The sequence below is a fragment of the Macaca thibetana genome, chromosome 8 (genome assembly GCF_024542745.1).
Source record: "Macaca thibetana thibetana isolate TM-01 chromosome 8, ASM2454274v1, whole genome shotgun sequence".
Taxonomy (NCBI): domain Eukaryota; kingdom Metazoa; phylum Chordata; class Mammalia; order Primates; family Cercopithecidae; genus Macaca; species Macaca thibetana.
In genome coordinates, this window is record NC_065585.1 from 94,024,677 (window position 1) to 94,037,553 (window position 12,877).

General features: G+C 33.9%; 1 protein-coding gene across 8 annotated transcripts in view; it reads right to left on the minus strand.

Moving 5' to 3' along the window:
• The window catches only part of SNTG1 (syntrophin gamma 1), an 891,115-nt gene that overhangs the window by 38,931 nt on the left and 839,307 nt on the right, over positions 1 to 12,877 (minus strand). For all 8 annotated transcript variants that reach the window (XM_050801928.1, XM_050801925.1, XM_050801927.1 and 5 more), the window contains one exon: positions 5,419 to 5,529. In XM_050801928.1, the coding sequence (XP_050657885.1) occupies positions 5,419 to 5,529 (111 nt within the window). The remainder of the gene's footprint in view (positions 1 to 5,418; positions 5,530 to 12,877) is intronic.

A 12,877-nucleotide genomic window follows, 5' to 3' on the forward strand; every position in this document is an offset into this window, starting at 1 on the left:
AGGATAAGAAATATTGTAGATATTCATCCAACTGTATCAAAAACTATTTTTAACATCAGAGGTCTTAAATGTGCTTATTAAAAGCACATTATGGATGAAGAAATAAGACCAAATGATATGTTATCTGCAAGAAATCCTCTTTCAATGTTAAAGGCATACACGGATTAAAAGTGAATGAATGGAGAAAGATGTACCATACTAACACTAACCTAAAGAAAGCAGTAGTAGTTTTTATTGATTCCAGATGGAGCAGACTTCAATAAGGAAAGGTTTAGGGAAAAGGAGAGACATTAGACAATGGTAAATAAATTATCCAAAAAGACATAACGATCCTTAGCATGTTTACACCTCATGAAAGAACATATAAATATGTAAGGCAATACTGATAGAATTTCAAGGAGAAATGGAAGAATCCACTATTATAGTTTATTTGCAAGGCTTTCACAAAATTTGAAATTCAATTAATGTATTACATCAAAACAACAGGCTAAAGAAGAAAAATCACATGACATATCAATAGATCTAGAAAACTCATCTGACACTCATGCATGATAAAAACTCTCAGTGAACTAGGAATAGATGGGGAACATCCTCAACTTGATAACAATTACCTACTAAACCAAGAGCTGATATCATACTTAAGGGTGGGAAATCCAAAATTTTCTACTAATATTATAAAAAAAGGAAAGATATCCTCAATCACATGTCAGGTAAGTTAATATAAAACTAACTAAATAAACAAAAAATCTATAAGAGGAAAACTATCAGGCTCTGATAAATCAAAGAAGAGCTAAATAAATGGAATATACTTCATGTTCATGGACAGGAAGACTCAATATTGTCTGGATGTCAGTTATTCCAAACTGGAGCTATAGATTAAATAAAATTCCAATCAAAATTCCAGCAAGTAATTTTGGATACTGACAAATTGATTCTAAAACATATAGAGAGAGGCAAAAGACCCAGAATAGCCAACACAATATTGAAAAACAGGATGGAAGTTGAAGGATTAATACTATCAAACTTGAAGACATACTCTAAGCTACAGTCATAAAGACAGCGTGATTTTGGGAAAGAAACAGATATATAGATCAATGGAACAGAATAGAAAGCCTAGAAATAGACCCACATAAATATAGTCAACTAATTTTTGACTAAGGAGCAAAAAAATACAATGGAGAAAATATAGCCTTTTCAACAAATGATGCTGGAAAAATTGGACATCCACATGCAATGCAAAAAACAGAAAGAACTTAGACAGAAATCGTACACCCTTCACAAAAATTAATTCCAAATGGAACACAGCTCCAATTGTAAAACACAGTAATATAAAAACTTCCAGATGATAACACAGTACAAAGTCCAGATGACCTTCGCTTTGTCCATGACTTTTTAGATTCTATGCCAAAGGCATGATCCACAAAAGAAATGATTGATAAACTGGACCTTATTAAAATTAAAACTTTCTGCTCTATGAAAGACATTCTCAAGAGAGTGAAAACACAAACTGCAGATTGGACAAAAATATTTGCAGACAACATATGAGGTAAAAGATGCTAATGAAAATATGCAAAGAACTGTTAAAACTCAATGATATCAAAACAAAAATTCCAATTAAAAATGGACCAGAAACCTTAACAGACATCTTACCAAAAATATATATACAGATGAAAATAAGCATATGAAGATATGCCCCCCATTGTATATCATCAGGTAAATACAAATTAAAACAATAATAAGATACCACTACATGCGTATTAGAATGGTCCAAATCCAGAACATGGACAACAACAGATACTGGTGAGATTGTGGAGCAAAAGCAACTTTCATGCACAGGTGATGGAGATGGAAAGTTCTACAATTACTTTGGAAGACAGTTCGGCAGTTTTAAAAAAACTAAACACTCTTTTGCCGTATGATCTAGAAATAACACTCTATGATATTACCCAAAGAAGTTGAAAACTTATGTCCACTCAAAACCTGAATATGGATGTTTAGAACAGTTTTGTTTATAATTTATGAAACATGGAAGCAACAAAGACGTCTGTCTGCAAGTGAATGGAATGAACTGTTATACAGCCAGAAAATTGAATATTGTTCCGTATTAAAAAGAAATCAGTTATTAAGTCATGAAAAGACATGGAGAAAACTTAAAGTCATATCACTAAGTAAAATAAGTCAATGTGAAAAAGGTAATTATTGTATGATACAACTATATGACATTTTGAAAAAAGCAAAACTATGGAGACAAGTTTGAAAAATGAGTGGTTTCTTGGGGTTGGGGGAAGGTAGGAGTGAATAGGAAGAGCACTAAAGATGTTTAGGGTAGTGAAATGACTATGATACTATAATGGCAGATACCTGCCACTATACATATCAAAGCCCATAACATACGCAACACCAAGAGTGAACTCTAGTGTAAACCATGGATTCTGGGTGATAATGATGTGTCACGGTAAATTTATCAGCTATAACTAACGTGCCACTCTAGGGGGGGATGTTGACTACAGAGGGGGCTGTGCTTGTGTTGGGACAGGTGGTATACAGGAAATCTTTGTATCCTACATGCAACTTTGCTGTGAACTTAAAACTGCTCTGAAAACCTAAAGTCTATTTAAAAAAGGAAAGGAAAAAAATCCATTTGTCAAATCGAAAGACTTAAAGGAAATAAAAACATATTGAACTGATGAAAATAGAAACACAAGATGTCAGAATTTTGGGGATGCAGCAAATGCAGTGTTAACAAGGAAATTATAGAACTAAATCCTATATTAGAAAGGACATTTCAAATCAGAAATCTAAAATATTACCTCAAAAAATTTAAAAATAAGAGCAATATAAAAGTCAAAGCAACTAAAAAATAGGCAAATATTAAAAGAGCAGATTTCATTGAATGGATTACAGACCACAATATAAAAATCAGTAAAAATTACTGTGGTTCTTTGAAAAGCCTCTAGCAGAGTTAACAGAAAAATAGAGAGAAGGCACCAAAAAAATAATAATATAACAATATTGTCAGAACATGGGCAAGAAACAGGAAGAGAAATCTCCTTAACAAAGAGGATATAACATATATAGCTAGCTAATAGGCATATAAAAAGTTGTTCATCACTATCAGACTTGAGGGAAATGTAAATGAAGACTATGATGAGCAGAACCAAAATTTTAAGTGAAAATACCCCAACCTAGCAGGGATGTAGAGAAACGGGATCTTTTATAATTATTGGTAGAATATAAAATGTTATCTATATTCTGTAGCCACTATAGAATATAATTTGGAATTTTATTTAAAACTAAACAAACATTTTCTATTCTATGGTGCAATTTGCACTTCTGGGCATTTATCCCAGAGAAATAAAAGCTTACGTCCACACAAGAACATCCACACTACAATTGCTTTGCTCCTGTGATGGTATGTTAGCTTACTGCTCACAAGTCGTGGTTATGGAGATTATACAATAGTTAGCAAAAGCCCTGCTTTCAGTTCTTACACAACTTTATGTCAGCAGAGGTAATGTTCAGGTGATATGCACAAGTACGGCTAAACAATTATGTAGGTCTGGCCAACATTCTGATTGGCTAGCATTATTTGTTGTTTAAATAGTCGTCATATTTTACTGGATATATTCAGTATTACCCATGGAGATATTATTTTCTTTTATTTTATAAAGAGAGATGCTGACTTTAAAGAATTTCAACAACTCACCAAATGTCATAATCTCATTATTTTTAAGACTACTTTTTCTCTATTCTATAATTACTTCCTATCAATTTGAGAATTTCACTCAACCAAAGTATCTTTTCTTACACTACCTCTTAATGAATTACATATGAGAGAAAACTTTAAAACACAAAAATTACAAGAATGAATAATACTTATCAGCTGATAGGTAATTTCTAGTAAACTTGTCAGTATAATTAATTGCATGTATAATACATGCTACACTAAATTAACATCTAAATACCATAGTTAGTAGCCATTAAATTACATTTATCACTCTTGTTCCTTTGCAAAGGGTTTGTTGACTCATTAAAAAGTGTTGGGGTAAGTAACTGAATACTATGCTGCTGTCAGCAGCTGGTGGTTGAGGTTCCCCATCAGAATAAATGCCAGAATAATACAGAACTGACAATATTAACATCTTTCACCAGTATTAAAATTTGGCTGGGCTTTGAAAGATTAAGAAATATACGAAGAGCTAAAGGTAAAACATTTTTGACAAGAGTAATGCATTCTTTGATATTATCGGAATAAATGGTTGGCACAAAGTAAATGATTGATCAGTGGTAGCTGAGGTGGGAGAAGAGGAGTAGTAGCGAGAAGTGGAGAAAGGGCCGGTGCAGAGATCGGTCTATATTCAGGGAAGAGGTTGTGTTAGAATTCTAAGTTAAAAATTTATGAGGCATGTAAAGTAAAGGGAGTGGAAGAAGTTATCAAAGCATTTGTCTAAACTGATGGGAGACAAAGTGAGGCGACCCCCTGGAAACATCAATGCATGCAGTGGCAAGGGAGCTCACTGTAGAAACGATACAGTTCCCACATTACATAACCTGTGAGCTAGGAAGAGGCAGAAAAGACAAGTCCAAAGACAAGTAAGAGACAAGAATGGGACATCTCCAGAGATACTCAGACAAAAAGTTAAGGAAAACAGTTAAGAGAAAAGCAGAAGATACATAAGGCTACAATGAGTCACCTTGTTAAAAGAAGAAGAGCAGTGTTACAGGAGACTTTGCCTATAATATCATCAAGGGACATTCCTGGGAAGGTTCTGAATGTCAGGCTAAGGCTCCTTATCCCTGAATTTAATAAGTAAAGGGGTATAATAGAAACATGGTAATTTTAATTCATAGTTGAAAAATTATATTGAGCTTTCATGTTCATAGATATAATTTTTCATTTTGTATTTGTTATTTATCCTTTTTCCCATCTGAGATAATGCATTTATAATTCATTCTAATGCAAACATTGTTATTGTCAATTTTATATTAAGATAATAAAAAGGCAGATTTATGAATGTATAAAAAAATATATATATATAAAATGTAAATATATAAAATTATGTAAATATGAAGTCAGATTTTTACAAAGTATTTTTAATTATTATTTAGAATGAAACCACCAAAGGACTGCTTTAGTTCCCAGGATGTTATTTTAGTTTGACACAAATGCAGTTCATAAGGAATTAAAACTAAGAAATGCAATTAGTTTTGTGTAATTTATTTTAAGTGCTGCCTTTAAGTGAAAATTCGCCAATAAAATCTTAAAGTAAGTTTATTCTTCTGGACATGAGGGATATTTCAAGATGAGCAGAGAATGTGTGTTTTTGCTCTTGTGATTCCCCAAAGGTTTCCCCTCTTTGTTCCTTAATGACATTAATGTGGTTTAGAGGGGTTATATGATGAATTTCTTGGGTTTACCTTTGCTTCAATCTGTTTAGTATCTGGATTCTGAAACAAAAATTTGATTTTGCTCTTGCCATCATCTGAAGAACCTTTAAGCTGAGAGAACTTATACCTCCAAAGGATAGCCTAAAGGGAAAAAAAGAAACAATGTAAGTCAATGGAATTAATATCTGCTTTCAAATCAAGAAACTGTTCTTTTTTAAATGGTAAAAGTTAATCATACAAAGTTAGTACTATGTCCCAATATTTTAAAATGAAATTTAAAAATGTTAACATTTGTGATTCAATATTATCATTTAATTTTTAGAAATATTTTTTCCATGAAATAATTATTGCGAAAATACATAAAAATAAATTGCTTTTAGTATCCTGTCTTACGTGCATGGTCAATAAGAACTGTATGTTTCATGGAGTCCTTTTCAATAGAAGTGACAAGGTGATTTTGAATTGATCATTCTGGAGCTTTATCTTGAAGTTCAACTAATAACCTTATCTTTGTTAAGTTGACATATTAGCTTGAATAAACACTTGTGACAAAAGCTGACACGGTACTTTCATGAGATTCAGAATAAGCATTTTATAGAGCCATCCGCATCAGTCTATAGTATCTTGGAAAGTAGAGAGGCCTCTTTCAGAAACATATTCTACAAATGTAATTCCCTGAAGCAGAAAGTAACAGAAATCTGTTGCCTTTCCAAATAACAAAAAAGGATATATACAAGATTAAATTGGCAATAAGTGGGAATTGTCGATAACAATTTTTTGTCTATCCTATATCATAAATCATATTTCCTGGGAGTAGGTGCAGCACTTCGCTCTTTGGTATGTCCTGAAACTAAAATCATGCATGTCCAAAGTAAAATACCAAAGATATAAATCATTAAAGAAAATTGTGTATGTGTGTTCAAACACGATCACCTGCCATGTAGTTTTTTTTACCTTATCTTAGCATACGTTCACCTCATTAAATATGTGATAGAAAATACTTTTACAAATTATTGTTTCAAATATTTTTAAAATGATTTCTTGTGGTTTCTAAATAGATCAGCAAAACATAGCTGATATAGTCAAATATTTTCTGAGTACAGTCCTATGTAAGCTATTGTCTCTGATGAAATAGTAAAGAAACAATAGAGTATATGTCTCACATCTTTTTCAGAATAAAATCTGATAGATAAAAGCATATATGGGCATACCTCGGGGTATATACAGGCATACCTCAGGACTTTTGTGGATTTTGTTCCGGACCACCATGAAACAGCAAGTATTGAAATAAAGTGAGTCACAGAAATTGTTTGGTTTCCCAATGCACATACGAATTATGTTTGTTACAATCCTGTAGTCCATTAAGTGCACAATGACATTAAGCCTAAAAAACAATGGATATGCCTTAATTAAAATATACTTTATTACTAAAAAATGCTAGGAGCCATTCAAGTCTTCAGTAAGCCATAGTCCTTTTGTTAGTGGAGGGGGTTGCCTTGATGCTGATGGCTGCTGACTCATCAGGATGGTGATTTGTGGTGGTTGGGGTAGCTGTGACAATTTCTCAGAATAAGACAGCAATGAAGTCTGCTGCATCGATTCTCTTTCATGAAATATTTCTCTGTAGTCTGCAATACAGCCTAATAGCATTTTACCCACACAATTTCTGAATTGGAGTCAATTCACTCAAATTCTGCTGCTGTTTATCGACTAAATTAATGTAATATTCTAAAGACTTTGTTGTCATTTCAACAATATTCACAGCATTTTCACAAAGGGTAGATTCCATCTGAAGAAACTATTTTCTTTGCTCCTGCATAAGAAGAAACTGCTCACTCACTAAAGTTTTATCATGAGGTTGCAATAATTCAGTCACATCTTCAAGGCTCCACTTATAATTTTAGTTTTCTTGTTATTTCCACTGCATTTGCATTTCCTTCTTTCACTGAAGTCCTGAACCTCTCCAAGTCTCCTATGAGGGTTAGAATTGATTTAACTTATTCCAAATTCCTATTAATGTTGATATTTTGACCTCCTCCCATGAATCATAGATATTATAATGGCATCTAAAATTGTGAATCCTTTCCGGAAAGTTTTTAATTGACTGCCAAGATCCATCAGAGGAGTCACTTTATCTATGGTATCTATAGACTTACAGAGTGCCTTTCTTAAATGATAAAACTTGAAAGTTGAAAATACTCCTTGATTCATGGACTGCAGAATGGATATTGTGTTAGCAGACAGGAAGACATTAGCCTCCTTACACACCTCCGTCAGAGTTCTTGGATGATTTGGTACATTTTTAGTGAGCCGTATTATTTTGAAAGGAATTGTCTCCTTGAGGCAGTGGGTGTCAATAGTGGGCTTAACATATTCAGTAAACCATGCTGTAAACATGTAAAAAAATATTGTCTTACACAGCTTGGGCAACTGATGAAACCCTGTCTACAAAAAAGACAAAAAGTTAGCTGGGCTTGGTGGCATGTGCCTGTAGGTCCAGCTACCTGGGAGACTGAGATGGGAGAATTTAATGTTCCATTTAGAGCACAGGTAGAGTAGATTTAGCATAATTCTTAAGGGTCATAGGATGTTTACAATGGTAAATGAGAATTGGCTACACGTTAGTCACCAGCTGCAATGGTCCCAACAAGAGGGGCAGCCAGTCCTGTGAAGTTTTGAAGCCAGACATTGACTTCTCCTCTCTAGCTATGAAAGTTTTAGATGGCATTTTCCTCCAATATAAGGCTGTTTTATCTACACTGAAAATCTGTTGTTTAGTGTAGCCACCTTTATCAATGATCTTAGCTAGATCTTCTGGATAACTTGCTTTAGCTTCTCCATCAGCACTTGCTGCTTCACGTTGTACTTTTATGGTATAGAGATGGCTTCTCTCCTTAAACCTCATGAACCAACTTATGCCAGCTTCAACCTTTTCTTCTTCAGCTTCTTCATCTTTATCAGCTTTCATAGACCTGAAAAGAAAGCCTTCCCCTAGATTAGGCTTCGGCTAAAGGGAATGTTGTGGCTAGTTTGATCTATCCATACTATAAAAACTTTCTCCACATCAGCAAGAAAGCTGTTTCACTTTCTTATCATGCATGTGTTCCCTGGAGTAGCACTATTACATTTCTTCAAGAACTTTTCCTTTGCATTCACAACTTGCTTAACTGTTTGTCACAGGAGGCCCAGCTTTTAGTTTATCTCTGTTTTCAACACGCCTTTCTCACCAAGCGTAATCATTTCTAGATTTTGATTTAAAGTGAGAGGCATGTGAGTCTTTCACTTGAATGCTTAGAAAGGCCATTGCAGGATTATTAATTAGCTTGATTTTCAAATTATTGTGTCTGTGGGAATAGGGAGGCACAAGTACAGGGAGAGAGGTGGGGAGCAGTTGGTCAGTGGAGCAGTCAGAACACACTTTTTTTGGTTAAAATTGTTCACCATCTTATATGGACACAGTTCATGGTGCTCCAAAATAATTATAATAATAACATGAAATATTACTAATTACAGGTCACCATAACAAATATAATTTTAAAAAGCTTTGAAATTTTGTAAGCATTACCAAAATGTGACACAGAGATACAAAGTCAGCACACGCTGTTGGAAAAACAGCCGATAGAGTGGCTCAATGCAGGGTTGCCAGAAACCTGCAATTTGTGAAAGACAGTATACATGAAGGATGATAAAGCAAAGTATGATAACATGAGGTATGCCTGTAAATTACCACTTATGTCAATACATTCACACTGTCATATGAAGAGAAAGTTATAGTTAAACATTTCATGAATACGAATTTTAATATATCACCAGTGATCCTTAAAACCCAGATTTCTTAAGGTCCTAGCCTCTTTAAGCAGAGTTTATAATGAGAAAGTACTACCCCCTCACCCAGCAAAACATAAAGTAATTCCTGGTAAAATGCCTGTTCTCTAAGATTCTCTCACACTGGCACTGAGAAAATGAGATTGGTAAAGGTTCCAATAAATACATTTAAGGGTAAATGAAAAGGAGTGAGAACATGTTTATCTCCAGCCAACATACCAAAATTCCTTCCGGAAGTCTATAAGGATTTTTGACTATGCCCCATCATCCAATATCACAGTAGCATGTTTAGATAGCATACAATCTGCAGAAGAGCAAAAGCACTAAAAAAAAAATAAACTTGCATTTGTTGTTTGACTACATAATGACATTGAACCCATATCTCCAACTATAGTAAATAGTCATATGCATAACTTTTCCTAGTGGTAATATTTTCAGTTTAGATATTACAAGTTTATAATTAGGAGACATTACCCATGGTCTCCATTTGGACATTTGTATTCTAATGGTGACAGGTAACAATGCCAGACAAAAAAATTGCAACTTTCATCTTCAACTCAATAAAGTGTGTGTGTGTGTGTGTGTGTGTGTGTGTGTGTGTGTGTGTGTTTTATCTTGGTATATGGGGAATAAATGTACCTTACATTAAAAAAATATTGTCTTACACAGCTTGGGCAACGTGATGAAACCCTGTCTACAAAAAAGACAAAAAGTTAGCTGGGCTTGGTGGCATGTGCCTGTAGGTCCAGCTACCTGGGAGACTGAGATGGGAGAATCACCTGAACCCAGTGGTTGACACTACAGTGAGATGTGATCATGCCACTGCACTATAGAGTGAGCCCTGTCAGAAAGAGAGAAATAGTAAAAAAGAGGAAGGGAGGAAGGAAGGAAGGAAGGAAGGAAGGAAGGAAGGAAGGAAGGAAGGAAGGAAGGAAGGAAGGGAGGGAGGGAGGGAGGGAGGGAGGGAGGGAGGGAGGGAGGGAGGGAGGGAGGGAGGGAGGGAGGGAGGAGTGAAAATTTTTGTGTTTGAACAATTATAATATTGTCATTTTTCTTCTACAAATTAATACTAAAACAAGATCAAAATGTAAGAATTAAAGTGACAACAGAAATAAAACAAAAATTCAACATGGAGATTATATAAAATAATAGAATGTTACCTTAATTGTATAACTAATACATAAGATAAGCATATGATAAGGTAGAATCCTAGTCCCCAGTTTACTTTATATGTGCTCTTAAATATTAATTTTTATATGCCAATTTTTTAAAAGCAAATCACTCATGCACACAAAACACTTGTAGTATTTATGCTAGATTTTTGAGGTACCCTTAGTTTGACAAATGTGGAGGAATATGAGTACCATGCTCAAGGAAAAGTTTAAGTCCATGATCTGAACAATTCTACAAGTTTAGTGCATCATTTCAGAAAGATGCAACGAGGAATTACTGCAACATAATCCTTCATTACTGAAGTCAATATTTTCTGCTATCCTCTTTCAGGAGACACTTTTCCAATTTATATGGGCCTACAGTGCATTATAATACTTTCCCAGATTTGTAGCTCCAAGAATTCCTGAGGTGGGGCATTAATCTGGAGCTAATAGTTTTATAAGGAAATTCATTGCTTACTAGATCAAAATTCCTTCCGGAAGTCTATAAGGATTTTTGACTATGCCCCATCATCCAATATCACAGTAGTATGTTTAGATAGCATACAATCTGCAGAAGAGCAAAAGCACTAAAAAAAAAAAAAAACTTGCATTTGTTGTTTGACTACATAATGACATTGAACCCATCCTACAAGTCTAAAGATGTTTTTGCAGGGAAATATTATATATTAGATATACATATGTTCATGTTATTTACAATATCTATATATGTAAATATAGATATTATACATATATATGACTTAAAAATATTAAGACAATCAGAAAGTTCATACGCACCCCACACCCAGTTTGCCCAATTATTGATATCTGTGTGGTGTCTTGTCACAGTTAATGAACTAATATCAGAAGATTGTTAAGTAGGGTCATTATTTATTTAGATTTCTTTAGTTTTATCCTAATGTCTTTTTCCATTATGGTGCCGTGTTACATTTATTCAGTGTGACTTCTTAGGCTCCACTTGGCTGTGACAGGTTCTCAGTTCCTTATCAGACTGTACTTGACAACTTTGAGGAGTCCTGTCAGGTATTTTGTAGACTAGCCCCTATTGTAATGTTTTCAATGTTTTTCTCATGAATAGATGGGCCGAAGATTTTCTTTAAACCAAATAGGACTCACAGTTTTTTGTCAATGATGCCAGTGGATATCCCTGAGAGGTTTTCATTTAAGGCAGGCATGTGATTTGAGTGTGATGTGTTGTGTGTTCGCTCAACTGGGGTAGGTGGTCTTAACACAATTTGATAGGTTATTTCAACATAGACCTATGTGAAGAAAAGCAGACTTTTAAAGTACTGAAACTCCATATCTTGATTACTTTATTGCTAAAACATTTGTATAAGAACAGTCAAAATTAAGTAAAATATACTCATGTATTTTTATATTACCTATAATTGCTTCTTTTCTAATTTCAAATTATTATTTAACATTAACAATTATAAAAATAAAAAGAATATTTGCATTTTCTTTTGGTGTGGTAAAATATAAATAATATAAAATTTAGCATCATAATGATTTTTACATGTATGATTCAAGAATGTAAAATACATTCACAATGTTGTGCAATCATTACCACTAGCCGTTTCCAGAATATTTTTTATCACCCTAAACAGGAACTCCGTACTCATTAATCATATGTCTTCACTTATCTTTCCCCACTACCCCAGGTGCCCTTTATTCTACTTCCTGTCTCTATGAATTTGCCTATTCTAGGTGTTTCATTTAAGGGGAATCATAAAACATCTCTGCTTTTGATTTCACTTAACATAAGGTTTTCAAGGCCCACCATGGCTAAATAATATTCCATTATCTGAAAATCCCAATTGTGTTTATCCATTCATTTATTGATGGACATTTGAGTTGCATTCACCGTTTGTCAACTGTGAGTCATACTGCTATGAACATTGCTGTACAGGTATCTGTTTAAGTCCCTGCTTTCAATCCTTTGGTGTATATACTGAGAAGCTGCATTATTGAATCATATGGTAACCTATGTTCAACCTTTTGTGGAATCCCCAAATGTTTTTCTGAGGCTACATCATTTTATAATTACACCAGTAATGTGAAAGAAAGGGTTACTAGTTCTCCACATCCTCATCAACAACTTTGCTTGTTTTCTTTCTGATTTTTGCCATCCCAATGAATGTAAAGTGGTAACTCCTGTGGTTCTGACTTACATTTCACTAATGGCTAGTGATGTTGGTCATCTTTTTGTGTGCTTGTTGGCCGTTTGTATATATTGTTTGTTGCAATATCTACTCCTGTTCCATTTTGAATTGGGTTGCTTGTTTTGTTGTTACTCAGTTATATAAGCATTTTTTATATTTTGGATATCAACCATTATCACATATATGATTTGCAAATACATTTTTCCATTCTGTGGATGGCCTTTGCACTCTGTTGTAGTACCATTTGATGTACAAAAGTCATTCACTTTAATGTTGTCCAATTTATCTATCTTTTATTTTGTTGAGCTTTCATTGTCATAACAAATAAAT